At 39.2% G+C, this 25,112-nt stretch overlaps 1 protein-coding gene across 8 annotated transcripts in view; it reads right to left on the reverse strand.

Moving 5' to 3' along the window:
• The window catches only part of HECW2 (HECT, C2 and WW domain containing E3 ubiquitin protein ligase 2), a 410,471-nt gene that overhangs the window by 91,450 nt on the left and 293,909 nt on the right, over positions 1 to 25,112 (reverse strand). For 7 of the 8 annotated variants that reach the window (XM_045034181.1, XM_045034179.1, XM_045034182.1 and 4 more), the window contains 4 exons: positions 21,442 to 21,592; positions 20,657 to 20,760; positions 19,809 to 19,933; positions 6,991 to 7,176 (listed from right to left, as the gene is read on the reverse strand). In XM_045034181.1, the coding sequence (XP_044890116.1) occupies positions 6,991 to 7,176; positions 19,809 to 19,933; positions 20,657 to 20,760; positions 21,442 to 21,592 (566 nt within the window). The remainder of the gene's footprint in view (positions 1 to 6,990; positions 7,177 to 19,808; positions 19,934 to 20,656; positions 20,761 to 21,441; positions 21,593 to 25,112) is intronic. The other variant, XM_045034183.1, reaches the window with a different exon arrangement.

Genomic DNA, 25,112 nt, shown 5'->3' on the forward strand with positions numbered 1-25,112 from the left:
TGTTTCATTTTAAGATGAGGCAAGTCAAAATGTGTTCTATATGTTAGGTGAAAATCCTAGGCCTTAGATCCAACAAATAAACACAGATGTTGATCAGAGTTTCATAAGGATGATCTTGCATAAAATAAAACTTGGCTCAGTTCCAGTCCCACCATTACAGAATCAAAATAATTAGGGAAATCAAGTAATGGAAGAAAATACTGATTAAAACACACAGTAGAATTTTGAACAAGAGACCTGGAATTAAAAGCAGAAACAAAAGCATTACATATTTCATGGCAAATCTAGTTTTTGAACCATATCATCTCAACTTGAAATCTAAAGAATCAAGGATTTATAGGTCCCACTGCACCTCCAACTGAAGGAAACCACCTATCCACTTTATAGTTCTATAGATTTGCCTATTCTGCTCATTTCATATAAATGGAATCATATAATATGTGATCTTTTGTGACAGTTTCTTTCACTTAGCAAACATTTTCAAAGCTTATCCATCTTGTATCAGTCATTCATTACTTTGTATTGTCAAATAATATTCCATTGTATGAATCTACCACATGTATTTACCCATTTATCAGTTCATGGGCATTTGGGTTGTTTCCACACTTTGGCTGTTACAAATAATGCTACTATGAAGTATCTGTGTACAAGTTCTACAGAAGAAAGTGTATTTTCATTTCTCTTGGGTATATTCACATGGTTGTGGAATTTCTGGATCATCTGGCAACTCTTTGCACAACATTTTTTTAGTAACTGTCAAATTGTTTCCAAAATGGCTGTATTGTTGTACAGTCCCACCAGCAGCATATGAGTATCCAGATTCCACATTCTTGCCAAAATTTATTATTTTTGAGATTTTTTTTGATGGCCTATCAAGTGGGTCTGTAGTGGTGTCTCACTGCAGTTTTGATTTTCACTTTCCTAATAACTAATGATATCAATGGGAAAGAATAGTCTTTTCAATAAATGATGCTAGGACCTAGATGTTCACAGGCAAAAAATGAAATTGAACCCTTGACCTCACACCATATAAAAAATTAACTCAAAATGGATCCTAGATCTAAATGTAAGAGCTAAAACTATAAAACTCTCAGAAAAAACACAGGAGTAAATTTTTGTGATCTTGGGTTAGGTAATGTTTTCTTAGATACAACACCAAAAGCATGAGCAACAACAACAAAAAACACAAATAAACTGGACTACATCAATATCTAAAATGTTGTATTGTAAATAATACCATCAAGACAGTCAAAAGACAACTCAAAGAACAAAAGAAAGTATTTGCAAAGCATATATCTGATAAGGAACTAGTATTCAGAATATACTGTTCAAAGAACTCTTACAATTCAATAATACAAAGATAAATAATCCAATTACAAATAGGCAAAGAATTTGAACATAAATTTTTCCAAAGAAGATACACAAATGACCAATAAGCACATGAAAAATGTGTATGTAGAGATGAAGAAACTCAGATCCGGTTAATATAAATGACATACTTCAAGTTAGTCAGGTGGTTAGTGGCCAGTAAGGTCTAATCTTTTATAGAAAAACTGCTAACGGCCTTGAATACAGAAAGACCTGGGTTTGTATCTAAGAGTTTACTTACACACCTAATCTCTTTGAGCCTTAGTTCCTTCATCTATAGCAAAACCTATTCCATAGGGTTATTGTGAAAGTTTAATGAGCTAATATAATATCCCTAACATAGAGCCTTGCATCTAATAAGCCATTATTATTATTATACGTCATTATCCTAAGTACCCCTAGCATAAGAAATCAATGGTATTTAAGTATGAAGCCATGTATATGTCTCTGGTGCTGTATCCTCTGCTAGAATACCTGTGATCTCATCAGGGCATCCATATATGTCTCAGCCTTGAAGGGTACTGGCAACCCCAGCATTTGGCCCGGAACCCTGAATAAAGGATCTCTCATTTCCAAAGACAATCCGTTCCAGTAGAGAACAGTGGTTAAGTCACATTGCTAGTGTTTGACTCCAGGATTCCTCACTTGCTTGCTAAAATTATACACATTATTTACCATCCCTAAATTTCACACAATGTGGATAATAATAATAATAATAATAATCACAGCCACCTCATAAATTGCCATGAAGTGCAAATAAGATCATCCATAGGAGAGTACCTAGTACAGTGCCTGGCATGTGGCGGGAGTTTAATAACTGCAGGTATCATTGTCATCATCAGTATCACTGTCATCATTATCACCATCATCATTATCTCACCCGGCAATCCTGATATTGTTCTTATTCTTTAATTAATAGTTAATTAAACACTATTTTATTCCTATTCTTTTTTGTGAGTCAAGGACATGAACTTGAACTTCCAAAAAGAGGGTACCAGATCTAGAATCCTGTGAAATTTCACCCAATTTAAATCCGTGGCTTCAAGTAATTAGAAAAAAGTCTCTCTCCAACTTGAAGACTGTTAACGTGCAGTACAAGCATAATCACCACCTTGTTTAAACAATATTGTGAAAGATCCGAGGCAACATGGGCATTAAGAGAGGTCGAATGGAGCAAATCTAGGAGCTATTTCTGGTGAAAGCACAGAAAGAGGAGGAAGTGGGGAGGGAGTCTTCATCTGTCCAAAGCAGAAATTACTATAAACTGGGGAACTACAGGTGACAAGTTTCATACATCAAACTTGTTTTGAGCACCTTCCATGTAAAAGGCACTGAGATGGAAGAGAGGGTAATTAAAAAATAAATACAAGAACCCTCAAGAAAGGGATCATCTGCTTGGGGAGATAAAACATGTTAACGGCTATAGCATGAGACAGATGCAGATAGATGTCATGAAAACAATACAAGGGAAATTATGTGAGGATACAAGGAAGGACTGATCACTTACGCCCAGATTGTAAAGAGCAGCTCACACTATATGCTGTCCTTCAATGATGCATCTGAAAGTCCCCACCTCCTCGATGGTGGTAGGAAATCCTATGGTACCTTCTACTACCTTTATTATGATTGTGAGAAGACATCCATTCTCCCTACTCACTGGTGACAGGCAGAATAAGAGCACAGACTCAGGAGCTGAACTGTCTGTGTTCAAATTGCGTATTAATTGTGGGACCTTGGTCAGTTCACTTAACCATGTTCTGCCTTAGTTTCCATTTCTTTAAAATGTGGATAAAGGGGCACCTGGGTGGTGCAGTCGGTTAAGCGTCCGACTTCAGCCAGGTCACGATCTCGCGGTCCGTGAGTTCGAGCCCCGCGTCAGGCTCTGGGCTGATGGCTCAGAGCCTGGAGCCTGTTTCCGATTCTGTGTCTCCCTCTCTCTCTGCCCCTCCCCCGTTCATGCTCTGTCTCTCTCTGTCCCAAAAATAAATAAAAAACGTTGAAAAAAAAATTAAAATGTGGATAAAAACAGCAGCTATCTACAAGGCTGCTGTGAGCATGAAAGGAACTAATATAAGTGCTTACACCAGTGGGTAGCACATAGTCAAAGCTACATACTACCTAATGCTACACTGCTGGCTTTTATCACTGCCATCACAGGGGCATGCACATATGAGGCATTCAGAAGGATGTGAATATGTGCTGAATGACTATAAACGAAAACACAAAAAGAAAATGTTGCAACTGAGAAGAGAAGATGGAGCCAGGCTTTGTAAGTCTGAAGAGCTCACTTTGAAAACACTCTGCTTGAGAAGCATTTCCTTTCATGTAGATGAGGACTTGGATATCCTGTTCCATGTCAATTCTAAAAACCAGTAGTCACTGTGGGAAAATAACTTTGTAGTATTTAATAGTTTTTTATATTAAGTGGGGGAAAAGTTTACTCCCTTTAAGTGTTCTGGAAGCAAAGCAATTCATTAAAAAGGGGGACTAGAGTGTATTATGCTAAGCAAAACACGTCAGTCAGAGAAAGAAAAATACCATATGATTTCACTCACACGTGGAATTTAAGAAACAGAACAAATGAACATAGGGGAAGGGAAGGAAAAATAGAATAAGATAAACACAGAGAGGGAGGCAAACCATGAGAGACTCTTAATGATAGAGAATAAACTGAGGGTTGCTGGAGGGGAGGTAGGTAGGGGGATGGGCTAAATGGGTGGTGGACATTAAGGAGGGGGGCACTTGTAGGGATGAGCACTGGGTGTTATATGTAAGTGATGAATCACTAAATTCTATTCATGAAACCAATACTACACTATATGCAGTGTAGCATTTAATAAAATCTTGGGAGAAAAAAAAGGGGGGCTAAAATTTCAGGGCTAGAAAAAGACCTATTAACTGCCTTGGAGGATAAGAGCTATGATATCTAAAATGCAGCCAAATGCAGTACAGCCCTCTACAGACCTAGCACAAACATCTTCCAAATGTTCCTTCAAATTATTTCAGACAACTGGAAGCCAGTCATTTGTAAAGGAAGGTGGGAGGAATCACAGGGAGATATACCTGCTTCAGTTAAGGTGTCCAACTTAACTAAAAATTAAAGTCCTACTGCACAAAGCAGAGATTAGGCTAAAGTGATAAGCTTTCAGGCCTGTTTGATAATCCATTTTGTCCACAAGGCAATATAGAAGGGGTCTTTCTATATTTTTCATGCCAAGCAGCGTTCAAATGCAAAGCCACCAGTAGACTGCAAGATCAACTATCTACCAGCCCACACTCAAGGTTCTTTACAATTCCTACAACTTTAGGTTGAAATTCCCAAATAAGTCCAAAACCTTCAGGGAATAAAATACATAGTTGCATTACCCACATAGCTGAGATAATGTTTACCTGTGTTTAACTATGGAAACTTTTATAAAGACTATGAGACAGAACTTGTTCTTAAGAATACATCGTAACTCTTCTTAAATAGTGTCCTAAATGTAATTTAAAACTTTTCTCAAGGTCCAGGGATTATTAATAAGCAGCTGTCTCCTGAAGTGTGTCTGGCAAGTTATGACTGGCAGGAAAGGAGGGCCCCACTATGTATACAAAAGTTCCTGATCTCCTTTAGTGAAGGATACAAAAATGACTTAGTAAGTTAAGTCTCTAGACAGAGCAGAAATATATGGCAGCATTATCTCAACTTGGGCTTTCCCTGGACCCATGGCTCTCTAATGAGTGTCACTCCTCATGACACAGGGGACATCTTGTCTGAGCTGAGAACAGATCTGAATTCCTGATATGGTACTTCTCTTTTATACCCAGGTATAATACCATCAGTATTTTCCTAAGTCTTTACTTGGACAACCTATGCTTTTCCATTCAGTAGAATGTTTACCAACATTGGGCTCTCAGGCTGCTGAACCAAACTTAGCACCAGCAATGTGCCATCTTCTCTGGGAGGAGAGAGTACAGGAAATGCCAAGTGGCCCTGCTTCCAGCTTCCTAGTGTCCTGGAAAGGCTTCCCTGCCAGGGACATAATCACAAATCCATTCTCTTTCATCTATTCTAAATTTCATGCTTGAGACTTCTAATCTTCTCTTGGCTGGGAATGATAGGTTTATTTTTAAAATTTCTAGAAATCAAGTCAATAGTTTCAATGAGAGTCTGAGGGCTCCTCCCATGCATTAAAATACATGCCTTTTGTAACATCTATTTGGACTGGTTATAGGTTCTCAGATAAGCTAGCTGGAAGCTGAGTTCAAGTGAGTAAGATGCTACTGTGTTATTATTGCTAGGGTACCTTGAGGGAGGATGGCATTTATTGGTACCTTAAATATTTCATTTGCTTTGAATGCTCTTTTCCTTATATGGTTTACTCCTCGCTTCATTTGGGTCTCTGTTCACATATAGCCTTACCTGTGAGGCATTCCCTGGCCACCCTGTATAAAATAATTCCCCACTCCGGTCTTTCTCTAGACTCCATCTCCCTGATTTCTTTTTTAATCACAGCATTAATTGATACTTGGCATGCTATTTGTTTATTTCTGTCTCTTTCCATGAGAATGGCAGTCCTATGAAATAGCTGGCTTACCTGTTTTGCATTGGTGCTCTATAAATATTTGCTGAATGAATGAGAGAAGCATGGTTAAATACTTTAAATATCATGTCATTTTAATCCTCTCCATCCTTCAAGTCATGTATTTCAAGTCTTTTTACATACAGGGAAACTGAGGCTAGTTACTCAATACATGGAGAGCATATGCGGTTAAGAGCACGAACCCTTGCACCAGACTGCCTGGGTTAGAGCACAGTTTGGTCACTTGCCCTCTCTGACATTGGGCAAGTCACCAAACCATTCTGGACCTGAGGCTTCTAATCTGTAAGTGGCAATAATAGTAACCATTGCCTTATGAAATTGTTGTAAGGAGCTTAAATATATCTTAAACAGCTCATGGCTCATAGCAAGTACTAAACCAGAGTTAAATAAATACAATCTTAGCTGAGAAACACCTTATAAAAATTACTAACGTTCTCATTCTGCTTCTTACTCATAACAACTTCCTGATCATAACCCAGGTTTCTGGTTCATCTATCTATAAAGAGAGTGCAGATGTGGTTACTCTGGCCTGTGTGACACAACTATGCGTTTCTCATCATAAATGAAGAGTGCTGTTTCATATAACAAAATCAGGGTTCTGAACCAACATCACTGAGGTCACAAGACACACCTTGTATACTTATTTACTGACCTCCTAGCCACCTTCCACAAACAACACCCCAACTTTTAAATAAACCATCCATCACACAAGCTGTACAACTGAGAAAGAAGCGTCACTGCCTAGGAAATCTTTTCTCTGATCAGCAGAAAATGGTGACTACAGGTAGAAGAATATCCAGGCAAAAGGGAGTATTTTGCCAAACAAATGTCCCACACCTGTCTGCCCCACACACTGTTTCAGAACAGCATATCGCTGCTTGTAGTAACAACCTGTAGTCCAGGTTTCACTGGAACCTGGACGGGGAAGGTTTCACCTCTCAAAGGCTCTCAGCCCTCCCTCAATGGCAGAGGCACTGCCAAAGCCACAAGCAGCCCGCGGTCACTCGGCAGCTTCCACGTGGCAACTCCCCCATGTTACCTTGCCCTGATGATCGTGTTTCATTTCCCAGCCCCTTGGCAGCTCCAGCTGTTTGTTGGCGAACATATTGAGGAATCCCACAAGATCTCGGTTATGCTGGTAGCGTTCAAAGTGGTGGGTGTCCCGCCGGACTTTGGTGATCATGTGCTTCAAACACGTATTGTTTGTAAACATGCGGTAGGCACTCTGGAGGAAAGAATGGAGAGCCCTCGTTAACCGGCCTGGGACCCGCAAAAGGAACACACATGGTACTCGAGGGCACATTTAGTCTTCCAGTGGGCATATCAGCTTCAACGTAACTCTGGACCCTCACATGGAAGCAGCAGGCTGAGAACAATATTTTGACGAAAATAAAATAGGAAGACTGCAGAACGTAAGGTATCTTCACTGATGAGGTCTTATTTTCTAAAGAACAAGAATGCTGTGGAGTCTCATTCTACAGGGGATGTTAGATCCTAAAGTTGGTCTTAGAAAAAAAGCACACAAAGTCACATCATGTCAGACACAAATATACCACCTCACAGGGACCCCCAACATAGCCAGTTTTTTGCTCTAGCACTGGAAGAGATGACTGGTCTTTGGGTGAGCGCCAGAGGAAGCAGTTGGCATGCACTTAGCAGCCAAGTTGTATGGAAAAATGCTTGGCCACATATTTGAATATTAGGAGTCCATGCAAAGGGCTGAGTTGCAGTCACTGAGACTCAAATCCAACTGAGACCACAATAGATCAAAGTTTTTCATCTTACACCTTCTTTCAGGCAAAATCACAGAGAACAGAATGACAGGCTGAACTGCCTGGGCTGTATACATATTTTTTTTTCGTTCTCTATTTTTTCTGTGTGTATGTGTGAGTGTGTGTGTGTGTGTGTGTGTGTGTGTGTGTGTGTATACACATATATACATATATGGCTGAATTTATACAGTTGAAATACATGTTTAATAAACTCCACCACACAAAAAAAGTGATTGTCTTGTGAAAAATGCTGTATTCTTCATCTCTATGATACTTAAACAAGATTCCAAAAATTGACCATAAACCATGGCTATCAACATATAAGTCGACAAAGATTCATCACATAATATCATGTGCCAAGAAGTAGAAAAGGAGTAACTGTATGGAGCTATTTCCTTGAATTATCAGACAGAAGATGATATTCATGAAATTACAAGGTGGTGAATGACCTACTCTGAAATTCTATTCTTCTCAGATGGATTCAAAGGATTCTTCTTACCTTTAGTTTCCCAGGCCACTAGATTGAGTCTGGAGGCCTTCAGGCTTTACTTTATAGGTTCTGTTATTTATTTCATACACTAAGGTAGACCAAAACAAACCCCAAAGAAACCAGAATCTCTGGAAATAATTTCATTTTAATAAACATTTACTATCTTTGCTATGCCCAGTACTGTGATAGTTATTGAAGATAAAAGATGAAGGACAATGAGGTCAGTTAATATTGTTCTTGTCTGTCCAGGATCCCTCAAGATGTGTCATGTTCTGGTCAAAGCATTTTTGATGATGTGCATCCTTCTAGAGCTTTCTTATGTTTGGTACTTATCATAGAAGCTACTGATGTTTGAAATGGAGGTTGCTCCCCAGCCCGGGTCCCTCAATCCCTGAATGACTACAGGGATCACAGAACCTTGATGACCCAACTGGGAATGACAAACAAACCTTTGTCCCCTTAAGCCACTGAGATTTGTTGGTTGCTATTATTGACATATAGCTTAAACTACATAAAATAACTTTTATATAGTTTTTCTGATTGACTCACCATCATGATATACTTTTTACTAAAATATTTTTTTTCCTATCAAAACAAATGGAAGAAAGCAAGGAAGAGAGGGAGAGAAGAGAGGGAGGGAGGGAAGGAAGGAGGGAGGGAGGGAGGGAGGAAGGAAGGGAGGAAAGAAGGAAAGATGGAAGGCAGGGACAGAGGGAGACAGACCACACTGAACCATCCTCAAATATTAGTGCACTAACTCCTGGGTACACCTGAGTAAAATACTTTGAGGTTGTATTTCAACCTGATAATCTAAATGAGAGGAGGCTTTGATGGCTGTGAGAAATTGTGAGGCTCAGAGCACAGAACACTGCCAACGCAGGCAAGTCTACACAGAGGCTCTGGGCAATTAGAGAGCATGAGAGAATAAGAAAGTGATACCATGAAAGCGGAGAAGGAGACTAATAAAAGAAGTTGGAGGTTGTCAGAGACAAACATTAGCTAACTAATAGTTTAGCCCGTGGCTGACCCTGTCTTGGTGTTTTATGCACAATCAGCAAGGCATCTGTTTTCTGCATTTGGCTTCTTGCCGCAGATGTATTTTCACAGAAGCCAATGCAAGCTTAGAGGCCTGAGACCATACTAGCTTGAGTGGTGGTTGGCAATGAGCTTTCAAGTCATACATCCTAATCAGTCTCTTTGGGGACAAATTATCGTGGGATAATTCTGCCAGATAAATCGTTACATTACCTGTTGTTCTAAATGGGTATATCTCTTGGCCCCCCTCATTTCTTCCTCCCCTCTCTAATGCAAGTAAATAGGCCACATCCCGACTCTATCTAGAGCACCAGACCTGCTCCTCATTCTGCTGAAGAAAAGGAGAACTTCATTAGGGCAAGAAATAGCGATTAGGTGAAAGAACCTCCTTCCCAAGCTGGAAATAATTCCAGGGGCTACACAGCTCTTTCAGTTCAGGAGTCTTATGGCTGATCATATAATTAATTATGTGTCTTCATTTTCCTCCTCTCCTCTCAGTAAGACATACAATATAGGGCCAAGTTCAAGTGATCTGCTAAAAAAGCATCTGTCAAAGAAAGATTTATTGGAAACTAGCAAACAATCTTTGGAACCATAGCTTTTTCAAGTCTGAATAACATGCACAAGACTGTGTCTATATAAGACCCTTAAGGCAAATAGGAACATACCTCCATACTGCTACATTTTTATAAAGAAACTATACACACACACACACACACACACACACACACGTGTAAATTTATTTATATATGTATATACACATGTGACATATATTTATACACATGTTATGTGTGTTTATATGTTTATATACATGTTTATTATATTTTTAATGCATATTTCATTTTTAACATATACACTATTTTTTAATATATAGTTATACATATATAAGTAAATATATTTCAGCAAGAATAATTATACTCCATTTTATACAGAATTACACTGAAGATTCTAGTCACAGCCCTGTCACTCATGGACAGAGACAAAGAAAATCATTTAATCTCTGCCTCAGAGATTACATCTTTGCTCAACTGTAAAATGATTAATAATAACTACCTTGCTTTCTTCACAGCCATGTGAGATTCAAATCCAATGAAACAAAGGATGTAAAACTGCTTTGAAGAGGTAAAAAATCACTATAAAAATACAGAGTAGAAGTAACTAAAGGAATATATAAGGGATTATACCTATCATACGTATGTTATAACAGATGAATGATAGCAGTAAAATTGTTTTCTACTTTTGAGGTCTTTGAAGATCCTGGGCCAGCATCCCATTTTCTATTAACTAAAGAAGGTTTTCATAACCTTTCATTAATTATGTCATAAGCCCGGTGTTAAACCCCAAGGATACACACACGGGGATGAGCACAGCCCCATGATTCAAAAGGATGGTAAGGAACATTATAGGGAAAGGTGGGAGGAAGAGGTTCCCTGGAGGCAGAAAGGAGAGTTTGGAAATCGAAGGCCACAGTAGCAGTGAAAATACTGAAACACAGATAAAACTAGCAGAGCTAAGTATAAGAGGGTCCCAAGACTTGAGAAACACTAAACAGGTGGGATTAGATTAAACGAGTTTAGTCTTCCTGGAAGTGGAAAACAAGAAAGCTGTGGGTTAAGAGAAAAGAGGCATTTCATTCTCCCTCTGTGGTTCGGTGTTTCTGACTGAGTGAGGATCGTTCCGGTGTCTGGGTTGTTGTTTTGTTTTGGTCTTATAGAAAAAGATGGTAATGTGTAGAATGCAAAGAACGATCTCGTCTGGGAAGCTGCTGCATGTGGAGTCACGAGTAGCAAGGCGAGTTGGCAACTGCTAATTGCAGATGAAGCCCCTTTACATGATCTCTAAAGGATGCACTGTTTTCTTTTCCTTTCATGTGATTTAAAAGGTCCTCTTCAATTATTGCTTCTCTATTCCAAAATTCCTTTCTTAACCTTGTTCTTGGTTGCTTCTTGTTTCCCGTGCAAGAAATGAACATCCAATGGCTGCGTGAATGATGAACTGAACTTATTTAGTGGAATTTTGTTAAAATAACATTCCTCAGAGCTTAATGTGTTTTGTTTAGTTAAGTGTGTTAAGGTATTAGAAGTGAAAAATATTGAGAGGGGTTGAGGGGAATGTTACTCCCATTTGGTGACAGAATAAGAACATTATATATAAATATTCATTTCTTATCAACCAACCACAATGCAAATAATAGTCAATCCTTTTTTTCTTTTTCTGGCAGGTTTCTTTCTTTCTTTAGTGTTATGGTGAACATATGTCTGGATTTACCTGGCCCAGTCTTGATTTCATCTAATTTGGTTCTTTTCAATAACACAGGCAAGTACATTAACTCTAAATAAAATCTATCTTTCATATTTTGTAAATCCTTCATCAAGAATAGGTACTCTGAGTCCACACTTGGAAAATATCATCACTGCATCTATAGCAAATGTCTCTCATATTCACAAGGGAACAGATGTGAGCATTCGTATACCTTATTCACTAAACGAGCTTTACTATGAATAAAATCAAGTAACATTGTTTCCATAAGATGTATGCTGGGATATGGAAATAGTTCTCATACATAGTCTGTCTTCACTTTAATCATAAGGGGATCTTACATTGTTTTCATCTAGCTAAAAGAGTAAAATGGAGGGAAAATTTAACTTATTCGGCAAAACTAACTGTAAACTATCAACTCATGTATTTTGCAATAGCAGGAATTCCTGACTTGTAAGAATATATTTATGTATTTTTGAATATTTTTTTCTCCATTAACTACCAAGAAGTTTAATTTTTTTTAATGTTTATTATTAATTCTTGGGAGAGTTAGAGAGACAGAGAATGAGTGGGGAGGGGCAGAGAGAAAGGGAGGCACAGAATCTGAAGCAGGCTCCAGGCTCTGAGCTCTCAGTACAGAGCCCATGTGGGGCTCAAACTCGTGAACCATGAGACATGACCTGAGCCGGAGTCGGATGCTCAACCGACTGAGTCACCCAGGCGCCCCTAACTACCAAGAAGTTTAGATGGTAAAGTTAATGTATTTCTACAGCTTACTAAAAGGAGAATAATAATTTTTGGCGTGTATGTTGGAAACATTATTCAGTTACATATAAGGAAACGTATTTACGTCTGACATTAATTAGACAAACACAGGCATGCCAACTATAAAAGACATGACGCTAATAACTAAATCTTGAGTTATCAGAGTCAGTTTATGAATACAATATTGGAAGAAATCTGATCACACCAGCAGAGGGCAGCAGTATATATCTTAAAGCAACTGCAATGCAAAATTTGAAAACAAAAAACAAAAAACAAAAAAACTTTGTTTCTAAAGTTTTCCTTTAGAGTTATGACAATCATATGTCTACTTAATTTCATTATTTTCAATAAAAATTAAGTAAGTTACTGCTACATGAAATCTATTTTCATGAGTATTTTTCAACATAAATTGATTATCTTCAAATCATAAAAAGAATACTCCTTTTGTAGGTTGAGCATTTTCAACAATATAAACAAGGAAGCTACTGAAACAGTTATGGATAATAAACAATTCAAGCAAAAAAGCACTAGATAATAAATCTTAAAATGAGGAAACCAAATAAAAGTTTGCTTTTAATTTCATCAAGTAATGCCCTTTTACAAAAAAATTTGTGTGACTTATTCCCATAAATTCATATGTTGAGATCATTAGTGAGATAAATCCTGCAACTTTAATTCCTGCCATATAAAAGTCAGGCAAATAAGACTTCCTAAACCCAACAGAATTTAAATCTTATAGAAATGCATAGACACACAGCACAGATCATCTTTGTAGCTAATAATGAAGACAGTTTAGGTTGGAGAAAAAGAAGTTTAAATTCTTTAGAGAGAGTACTTTAAAATCAAGACTGGCTTCCCAGTGTAAAAAGTTGAAACATGCCCAAGAAAGGGGAAAGACAATGAAAACATGAAGACAAAAGAAATTAAAAAAACTTTTAAGCTGCTGAGTATCTTCATGTTGTTAAAATACATGAGTTGTCAAAAGTCCAGATGCATTACTGTTGTGACAAAAGCAGAGGGGTCATTTAACGCAGTATGTTTTTATTCTAGGAATTCCCAAATTATAGGTCATAGACCAATTGCATCAGAATCACTTAAGGAACCTAAAAAAACAAACAAGCAAACAAACAAATGCCTGAGGTCCACTCCAGACCTAGTGAACCAGGATCTCCAAGGTTTGGGAACTAAGAATACGCATTTATTTATAAATGACCAACTTTAAAAGCTATAGCCTTTTATCACAACCCAATAACTGTGAATCCAGCCTTTACTTGAAACACAGAAGTGACGAGGAACTTGTACCCAAGAAGGCAGCCTATAAGTCAAGTTAGAACTTGGTGATTAGTGAGGTCATATTGGTAGCTTAAAATCAGCTACATTGGGAGTATTAATATTTTTTTAAATTTTTTTTTCAACGTTTTTTATTTATTTTTGGGACAGAGAGAGACAGAGCATGAACGGGGGAGGGGCAGAGAGAGAGGGAGACACAGAACCGGAAACAGGCTCCAGGCTCCGAGCCATCAGCCCGGAGCCTGACGCGGGGCTCGAACTCACGGACCGCGAAATCGTGACCTGGCTGAAGTCGGACGCTTAACCGACTGCGCCACCCAGGCGCCCCTGGGAGTATTAATATTACAAAAATCAGTAAATGCAAACCAGGCCTTGATATTATTTTGAGGGCTGCCTAGCTAGGTGCAGGCAAACGATGGACCCATAGGCTGGCTGGCTGTGTCTGCAAACAAATTTTTTTTGCAATGTAGCCACAGCCATTTGTTTACATATTGTCCTTGGCCCAAAAGGCTTTCAGCTTTCATTTGTTTTTGCTTTTGTTTTGTTTTTGTTAAAGTGTGTTGCTTTTTTCTAGATGTAAGGTCCAGACTTAAGAAACTGATGGAGAAAATAAAATGCTAATAATACAGATTAAACTTCACATTGTGCTGTTACACTGCAAGTAGCCTGCACACGTGCACACACGTGTACACACACACACACACACACACACACACAAATGAAGAAATAGAAGTCCAGTATTCAAAAGCTATTATCTGGTTCAAAAAGAAGGTGCTACCGACCTCACTGACAAAGGAGTAGGAAGCTCCGCCTTGTGTCTCCCTTGTTTTACTGTTGTCCTAATGGCTAATGCAAATGAATATATTCATGTGGGAACTTGCCTGTGAACTACAATGGTAGGCTGGCTACGGATACAAGACTTCAGCAAAAAGCAACAAAAGCATTTTGTGTATATTTTATCATTATTTTTAAATTGTGTGCTATACATCCTTCACTCAGTAAAATTATAAGACACACACACACACACACACACACACACACACACACACACACTTTTTTCCTAGAGTCAGTTGTTGAACATTTACCAGCAAACCGCTGAACACTACCATCCAATCAATTGCTCTTTCTTGTAGGCTTTCCTTTTTCTTCTCCCCATAGTCTAATGTATTAGCAAGAATGTCTGCTCTTGTTCCAGAATATGTCCCATATTCATCCACTTGTCATCATATGTACTGCTACTGCACTAGTTCAAGCTCCTTCTATATGTCCCCATAGGGTCTTTTCACTTGTCTTTCTGGTATCAGTCTTGCCCTCTAAAACCCATTCTTGGTAAAGCAGCTAGAAGGAACTTTCTTTTTTCTTTTCTTTTTTTTTTTTTTACATTTATTCATTTTTGAGAGACAAAAAGAAACAGAGCATGAGCTATGGAAGGGGCAGAGAGAGGGGGACACACAGAATCCGAAGCAGGCTGCAGACTCTGAGCTGTCAGCACAGAGCCCAATGCAGGGCTTGAACCCATAAACCGCGAGATCATGACCTGAGCTGCAGTCGGACGCTTAACCGACTGAGCTACCTACACAACCCTAGGAGGAACTTTCAAACCCTGAAATTATTCCCTACAGGAAATCGCTTTAGAATAAAATCCGTTTAGAATAAAGTCAAAACTCTGCCAGATCATACTGAAGCCCTGCCCACCTCTCTGACCTTATTATATACCACATATATACCACTTCAAATTCTTTCAAGCCTTAGAGCCTTTCCTTTTCCTTGGCAAGGAAGGTTCTGTTGCCAGACCTTTACCCTCCTGGCTTCTTGACATTTTACAATAGCTTCAATGTGGCTCCCTCAAAGAGGTCTTCCTCTCCACCCGATCTAAAGCAGTGCCTCCAGAAGCTCATCCCCAAGTACACCCTAGCCCAGTGTACTGTACCTCATGCCACACTGCATAACTCGAATGGCCTTTTCTTGTTCACTAGTTTGTTATTTATAATCTACTCTGTCTTGGTTAGTACTCTATTCCCAGTCCAGACTGTACCAGGCAAGTCACAGGCATTTAATACATACTGGTTGAGTGAATGCATAAAGGGCAAACAAATAAAGGAAAACTTGAGCTATCTGACTTCAAGTCTAAAGCTCTTCCCACCACAGCATGATACTGTCTTACAGTATCAATTCTAAATGTGAGCCCATTCTTCCTTGTGTAAAAGCCCCTACCATCTCCTAAAATTGTCCCATACATGAGTTTAGGTTCATGTAACCTGGCTTCTGCCTCCCTTGCCAGGTTCAAACCTGACTTTCAGTAGTGTCCTATGCCCTTAACACACCAGCAATGCCAAACTGCTATACTTCTGTACTAGTTCCGGTACTTCCATAATGATTATCAACACTGCTCTACAACTCCAGGAACCTCTGCTTTGCAAATGCTGCTCCTTCTACCAAAAGTGCTCTGGCCATCTCATTTCTAGGGTAAGTTCCTGTTCAGTTTTTAAAACGTATCTCAAATGCAAACCCACTCATTACCCTTCCATGCGCCTTGCCCTGAGTGAATCACTCACTCTAGCAGGGAGCCTTCTGCAGCCTTCCACTGTGGCACTCATAACTCTGCTCATTGCAGGGGGATGTGTTTCCAAGTATGGGACTCCTGGGTCCACAGCTTCTGTCATCTTTGTATCTCTAGGACTTGGTATAGTGCCCAACACGTAACAGGGAATCAACAAACTACTGCTAAATTGAATGCACGGTCAATCTAATCCCTCTTGCATGAAACCTGAGCACAGCTGGCATGCTATGCATTGCTCACCCCTGTCCCAAGTCCTCTTTGCTCCAAGCTAAACCTGTAAACCAGGAGGTAATAATCATGAACCAGACAGATGCTTACACTTGTAAAGCAAAGCTAACGAAATAAGACAGAAATACATTAACTTCAGTATATATGAACACATTGATGACCTCACCCACCCCACCTCTGGACCATAGTCCTGGTGATCGAACTATGCCAACTTCTACCCAGCTCTGTAATCTCTGGTTTTCCTACTGTGTTCAATTCCATGTGTTCTTCTTCTTCCATTCCCTTAATGAGCATCCATGCCTACTTTCCTCTTATTGTTCACTAATTCTTTTCTATCTATTTTCCACCAAATCTTGCCTACTCTCTGCCTGTGGTTCCTCTCATGTTGGATGGTTCTTCTCTATTTCCTCACCTCCTAGTCCAGGCTCTTATCAACTCATGCCATGATGAAGGTATTACAGTTGACCCCTGAACAACTTGGGTCTGAACTATGTGAGTCCACTTAGATGTGGATTTTTTACAACACTCTTAAGATTTTTTAAATAGCATTTGCTGTTCTCTACCTTACTTTATTGGAAGAATACAGTAAATAATATACATTTGAAATGTGTTATTAATGGACTGGTTTATTTTATCAGTACGGCTTCTGGTCAAAAATAGCTATTAGTAAAGTTTTTGGGGAGTCAAAACACAGATTTTCAACTGTGTGTGGGGTTAACAACTCTAACCCCTGTGTTGTTCAAGGGTCAACTGGATATCCAGCTGGACTTCTACGGCCACTGTTTCCCTCATTCTAAATCACTCCATGTGCAGCTAGGAAAACCTTCCTCTAATTACTATCTTCCCTCAGCCCTCTGAGATGTGTGACATAATGCCCCTTTTCCCACCATGTTACACCTAAACACCTGGCAGAGATAAAGAGCTACCTAGTCAAATTTAGAGCTATTTATTGCTACACTAGCACCATGATCCAAAATAATTAACAACTTGGCCAAACCAAAGCCTTAAAAGTATTTCTGGCTTCTTCCCTTTTCTCATCTCTGACAACCAATTCCTCACCACATCATAGTGATTCTACCTTCAGAATGTTTTTCAAATCCATGCACTTCTCTCCAGTTCCATGCCAAGCCCAAGGCTCCAGTCATCATTGTCTTTTCCCTGGACCAGGAAAGAGCCTTCATTCTCATCATCCTGCTTTCACTCTTGTCTTTCAGAGTTACAGTTTCCACACTGGGCGTGTCAGTTTAAGTGCATGATGGCTCCCCATGCTCTCAGAATGATCCACGATCTGGATCTTGCTAACTTTCTGACTTAATATCACACTATCCCCCATTTCTATCATGACACAGCAGCCCTGTACAGTCTGCTCACTTTTCTGGTGTCCCTCCGCTCACTGCTTCAATTGCTTGAAATGAGCTTCCCCTGGCTTTTCCCATGACTGACGGTTTCTCATCTTTCAGCTCTTAACTCAAAACTAGTTCTTCTGAGAGGCATTTTGCAGCCATCTTCCTAAAGTTGCCCTTACTCTCTGTCCACCCTGGGGAAAGAACTTTACCTTATTCCCCAGTGTCTGCAGCACCTGCCATAATTTCTAGCATAGATCATGTTTTCAGTAATATTTACTGGATGAATGAAAGAATTCAGTATGCATATAAGACCCATTTTTTACTTCCATCTTTGTTCATGCATATCTTCCACCTAGAAGGTCATTCTACACGATTTTTACCAACTAATATCCATTATTTATTCTGTGATACAAGATTCACATCACAAAGAAATCCTTTCTAACCAACCAATTTCTAACCAAAATGCTTTCCTATTCACATTCTAATTTTTATTCTACACACACACACACACACACACACACACACACACAGAGTTTTGGCTTAATTTATATGGTATTTTCAAACCCTTCTCTTTTTTCTAGAAATATTTTAGACAAATATCATGCTGCGTGACCAAAAAATAACTGTGCAACATTTTCACTGTCACCCTATACACTCTAGTTTCCTCAGGAAGTCAATGCTTTTTTTTTTTAAATTTTTTTAATGTTTATTTATTTTTGAGAGAGAGAGAGCGCACGTGTGCAAAGGAGGGGCAGAGAGAGAGGGAGACACAGAATCTGGAGCATTCCAGGCTCAAAGCTGTCAGCACAGAGCCCAACGCGGGGCTCGAACCCACAAACTGTGAGATCATGACCTGAGCCGAAGTCGGACGCTTCACTGACTGAGCCACCCAGGCACCCCTAATGTTTTTTGAGCAAAATAAAAACTTTCTAATCCAGGTTTAACTCCAAAATAATTGTGGGCAGAATTAGAGAGACTGGTTGTCCTGAAAAATTAAACAAGGGGATGGTATGTACGTGAGGGGTTTCTTGGTTAAGGAATCAAGATCAGGAAAAGGGGTAATTTTGGTTAATACTCAGGGCTTGAGGAAATGAAAGCAAAGAAGCAAAGGAGGGAGTCATAGTGATTTCTCTCTATTTAGAACAATAACTAAAAGACTGAAGGACTAAAGTTTTTTTTTTTTTTTAATCTTCTGGTAACAAAAGATTTATTCTTTTAGCTGATACTAACATTTTTAGGCCCATAGCAAAATCACAGAGGTAGGGTTTCTAAACAATAACACATGAGTAAAAGGACAAAAATTTAAATCTACTTCATTCTAAACACATCACCATGCCTCCCCCTCTCAAAAATAAAACCCTGAACTTCCATGCAAACTTTTATATCTTTAAAACATTCCTCTACACATTGATTTATTTTTCAGATTACAGCAATGTATAAAGTTTATATTTTCTCTTTCAGAGAACATGTATCACAGTCTCAAAGACTGACCTGACCACTGCCTGCTGTCAATGCACAGATATTTAGTCACATTTTTGCAGGCAAAATAAGGTGGTCATCAAGAGCATAGACTCTAGAGTTAGTATCTCTGGCATTTTAACCCCAATGATACCACTTAGTAGGTGTATAACTTTAGGAATGTTTTTTTTTTTGTTTGGGTTTTTTTTTTAAGTATAGTTGACACACAATATTGCATTAATTTCAGGTGTGCAACACAGTGATTTAACCACTCTCTGTACTATGCTCACCACAAGTATAGCCATCATCTGTCACCATACAATGCTACTATAATACCATTGGCTGTATTTCCTATCTCTAGCTTTTATTCTCATGATTTATTCATCCCATAATGGAAGCCTGTATCTCAGGAATGTTATTTAACCTCTCTGGGCCTCAGTTTCTTTATCTGGAAAAATGAGAGTTTTATCAAACTCATAGGTTTCTTTGGACCAAACGGGTTAAAACATAAATAGTGCTTAATACAGACCTTGGAACACACTTAGTGCTCAGCAAGCATTAGCTCTTGTCATTCTCACCATTATCACATATATGAGGATAATTTCCTTTGGCCAATGACTTTTTCCATTACAAACTCTTAGGTTTGATACTCACAGGGTTAGAATGCAGCACGGTGAAGAACTCTGGGCTGATGAGGAACTTCACAGGGGGGGACTGTAACAGCAACGTGAGCCTGGATCTGGAGGTAGAGTGGGGCAGGACGTTCTCTCGTCGGAAATCTAGATGGGGCAGACCACAAAGGCTTTTAGGGAAACCTTTCCATGTACTGGAAACATACTTATTCACTTCCATCTATGCTTTAAAAGAACCAAAGGATGCCTATATCATTTGCTATTATTTTAATTCTCTGAATACTCTTTTCTTTGATGCAAATTCATAGATAAGACCTGACGAAAATAGAATTGAACATTTCTAGCCACTACTAACATTTTAATGCATCCTTAGATGTGATCAGATTCAATCATTTTCCACTATCCCACAGATCAGAGATTAAAGTCATTTATATTCTATTTGGTTTTGTGGTTCTTTTCTTAGCACTAACAAAAAGTCAGGGATTAGAAGAGGTCTCTGGTGAATTCTGCTATTTGCATTTGATTACCAGATCTTATTGAAGAACAAAAGTTCACTAAAAGGAAAATCTCATTTCTTGGAAATCCTTATTATTTGTTTTCTACTTTTGTGAGATTACAAACCAAACCAACCTAGGGGCACCTGTGTGGCTCAGTCAGTTAACTCTTGATTTCGGCTCAATTTATGATCTCACAGATCGTGGCACTGAACCCCAAGTAAGGCTCTGCACTGCCAGCATGGAGCCTGCTTGGGATTCTCTCCCTCTCTCTCTCTCTCTCTCTCTCTCTGCCCCTCCACGGCCCATGTTCTCTCTCTTTCAAAATAAATAAACTTTAAAAACAAACAAACCAAACCAATCTAAAGGCTTTTACCTGCACTGGCTGGGTGAAAGTCAGCTTCTTCTCCTGCCCCATCAATAGCATTGGTATTTTCCTCAGGCCTCTCGTTAGTCATGGTTCTGCGAATACTCTGGTATCTGAAATCATGAGCCTACCATCACATCACGGCAGCCTCTGAAAGAAGGCTCAACCATTCCCCCAGAGCCCAGAAGGCATCACTATCTTCTCAGCCTCAGGCCTACCTCCCCAAACCTCCATTCCCTGACCTTCTGGGCCATCTGTTGTTTAAAAGTAAATTACAATGCATTGAATTTCTTCTGTCTGTTGTTTGTGGAACACTTTCCTAACAAAATAATAAAACTTAAAAAAAATTGTGGCCCTTAACCAAAGAAAACTAAATTCTTATATTGTTAAAGAACTTTTTACTTCATAGCAATTAGTTCTCAAAAAAAGAACAACATTTAAAAAGCTTAATAATAAAGATGCATGATGAATGGAGATTCTAGATATTTAGAAAGATATTTGGCTTCAGTTATATATGTATATGCTCTGTTTTGCTAAAAATTAATGCCTTGGGATGACTAAAAGCATCATCATTACTTTCTTTTCTAGTTTGCAAACAAGTGGTGTATGCATATAGTTATTATTTTTTTAACCAGGAGAAATTCAAGAAAGTCTCTAAATCAAGAGGTACCAGCTACATCTTAATGACAGGTCACCCAAAGATGAAAGAGAGACAACCATGTTTTCTACTTGGGCCCACGTAAAAATAAGCCCAACCACCCACTAACAGTCACAGTGAAAACGTGCGTCCTCACCGCCGGTTCAGCTGCTCCATTTGCTGTATGGAGTTTGATCTTTGCAGCACCTGAGGGGCGGGAGGAGCTGTTGGTCGCTGCCACGTGGTGGTTCTGTTTACGTGATCCACGTAGAAGATCCTGCCGTGGCTGTCAATGCGTGCTTCCCAATCTATATAGCAGGAATGCACCAAGGCTGGTTAGAAGAGGACCTGAGGCCATTAACGTGGGTCATTAATTTCAGCATGTGTTTTCCCTGACATGCTATATATTGGGGCTAATAACATATACCTCACTGTATAATCAGGCACTTCCCCCAGTCCACTTCATGATCTGTTGTGATCAGTTAGTAAACATACTGTGTGTGTGTGTGTGTGTGTGTGTGTGCGTGTGTGTGTGTAATACCAACCCTTTAAAGAGTTTCTGAATGTAGAGAATCCTTCCAGATCTGCCCACAATGCTCATCTTCATGTATAACTGCCAGCATTTTAAAAATACAAGTAGGGGGCAGGCCCAGTTGGTTAAGCATCCAACTCTTGATTTTGGCTCAGGTCATGATCCCCCAGTCATGAGATCGTAGTGCTCTGTGCTGACAACATGGAGTCTGCTTGAGATTCTCTCTCTCCCTTTCTCTATACCCCTTCCCTGCTAGCACATTCGTGCACTCTCTCTCTCTGTCTCTCTCTCTCAAAAATAAATAAATAAACCTTTAAAAAATAAGTAAAAATAAAAATACAAGTAGCTGGTCTACTGCAAAGACTTCAGGTATTTGCATCGAAATTGGTATTGATGATCATTTTCACCAAAAATGGATTTCCTTTTTTTTTTCCAGCGTAGATGAACGACTCATAGCTAGAACCTTCCAAGTGCATATTTACATAAAATTTTGGTACATGTAGTCTTCAAAAGAAAATAATGCTAGCCCAGGCATCAAATAGCATCATTACCTACAAGCTCCCATTTGCGTTTTCCCAAAGATGAATACATTTTCAGAGCAGGGTAATTACTTGCCTCCAACCTCAAATAAATACAATGTTTTAAAACATTATTTAATTTTCTGTTCAAGCAACCTCATTGATTGTGTTCATCTTTGTAAACAAATACATAAGTGCATGTTACCCAAAAACAGAGAAAGCAGAGCCAGACATACCTCCTCTGTGGCTCTCTAAAAGGCCATTCTATTAAAATACACAAAGCATGAGCTGATCTTTTCAAAAGGCACAAGTCTGAAATGGATTGTAGTTGGAAAGTGCGATTTTATATAGCAGTATGTGAAAAGAGCAGAAATCTATTCTTTAACCAGGAAAGTTCTTTACACATTTCCATTTCTGCGTAAAATATTTTTTGAAATTAATATGCAACTTTTTCCTTAGCAGCTCAATTATTTCAAAACTCCCCATGTCATCACATAGCTTATCAACAGATACCACGGGTCTAATCCTGGAGACTAGTAGGAAGGCATGCCTGCTCCTGACCTCCTACGGTATTTACTCTGGAGGTGAACAGAGCGAGGATTCCAACAAAGTTCTCAGGGTTGGAAAGACCTGAATGCCAGCACCAGACAATCACTGCGGGCTGCCTCAGTGGGAGGTGGAAAGATCTGTTCTTGTTGTTCCTAGCACGTGGTAATTTATAACAAATGGCAGGAGAAAGAAAAATTGCGCTGAGAAAAAGCACCAGAGAGACAAACAAATTCAGTGCCACTCATGCTCCAAGGTAACGCAGACTCACAACGAACCAGCGGGCCAAATTTGAATTCTTTCGCCCCAGCTGCAATCCCATCAATAGGACATTTCAAAATGACCTCATGATCAGCCTGCCATAAGCTGACAAATGGTTACTACATTAGAGCCTTTTCAGGAATGATTTTCCAAAACCCTTTGATCTATTCCATTGTTTTGCTCTGCTCTTTGCATATTTCCCATCTCAAAGATCTTGAGAAGCAATTATGCCATCTCATTAGAGCCAGGGTAATTCAAGCACATATTCTATGCAAACCAAATGCACAAGAAAACAAATGGCCATTCCTTCTCCCAAAATTGTTTGCAGTTAGCTTCCAATTTTAAAAATGGAGAATCGGTCAACAAGGGATAAAAACAGAACAGAAACCAACTAAAGGAAGTAGAAAGAGAGGTGCTGCCAAACTCCCAAGATAAGCGTATAACTAAAATTTGGCTCTAAATTTTGGTTTTCTGGCAGTTCAGGCAGAAAAGAAAACACTGTTGCATACTTTCCATTTTCTGACAGAAGAAAGTAAAAAAAAATTATCTTCAAACATAGAACTTTTTCCTTGAGCAAACTAGACAAGAATTTACCCCACTGAATGTGGTCACTATGAGGCCACATGGGCAGCACAGTGGAGGTGGGGTGGGGAATCTCCAAATATATTTATCACCATACCTTGCACCCAGCATGAAATGAATGGACGAGTAATTTAAAGAACATGAAACCATAACAAAGAATGGTTCTTGTGTTCGCTTTCCACAAAGTCCAGGAACAACCTTGATGTATTTCAACAAAGATATCTCTGTGTGCAATGAGAAGAATAAGAAAAAGAAGTCCAAAAATGTGCTTTCTAAGAACACGGGATGTTGGATGTATATTAAGACTATCCCTATTGGGGTGCCTGAGTGGCTTAGTCAGTGAAGCATCCAACTCTTGATTTTGGCTCTTGATCTCATGGATTCATGAGATCAAGCCCTGCATCAGGCTCCTCACACTGACAGTGCAGAGACTGCTTGGGATTCTCTCTCTCTTCCTCTCTCTTCACCCTTCCTGCTCATGTTCTCTCTCTCAAAATAAATAAGTAAACTTAAAACATAAAAAAAAAAAACCTAATTAATTAAAAAAGAAAGACTATCCCTACCAAATGTCATGTCTTTAATGTCTATTTTATTTTGAGAGAGAGAGAGAGAGAGAGAGAAGGGGAGGGGCAGAGAAAGAGGGGGATAGAGGATCCGAAGCAGGATCTATGCTGACAGCACAGGGCCTGATACGGGGCTTGAACTCACAAACCACAAGACCATGACCTGAGCCGAAGTTGAACACTTAACCAACTGAGGCACCCAGGCACCCACAAATGTCATAACTTTAAATTGACGTTGTTACTTAAGTTCCCATAAAGAATAATGTTGTCTTCCTGATTTCAAATGGACACTTGGCATTGGATTGAGAAAGGATGTTAGGTCTTTGACCTGTTCAGGAAGTACAAATCCATTCTTACCCAAGTGGTCAATACCCTGTCATCGAGAAAAAGACAGTAGAAGGGCCTCCAGAAAGATGAGCTCTTTATCGTATCTATCAAAGGAGAGAGGTGGGTATGGTTATTTTACATCTTATAAATTTTTATACTGGACCTGGTTTGTTCTGGGTACAAGCAACCATATTAAGAACTCATTGCCCAACATCAAAGTTTTTTTTTCAGAGATCCTGATAAAATCAGACAGGCAGGATTAGAAGACTGGGAACTTGGCATTTACTTCCTTGTCTTGCCACAATGTACAATGGGGTATATCATCAGTGCACCATGAGCCTGAGAACAGTGTACCGAGATGTGTGTATGTGTAGGGCACCAAATCGGGAAGAAGGCCTGGGGTTTCTGGCCATGGCTTTGTCACACTTTTGCTACGACACCTTCAACAACTCATTACACCTCTATGAACCACAGTTTCTTTACCTGAAAAATTAGAGGG

Source organism: Felis catus, chromosome C1, assembly GCF_018350175.1.
Source record: "Felis catus isolate Fca126 chromosome C1, F.catus_Fca126_mat1.0, whole genome shotgun sequence".
Lineage (NCBI taxonomy): Eukaryota > Metazoa > Chordata > Mammalia > Carnivora > Felidae > Felis > Felis catus.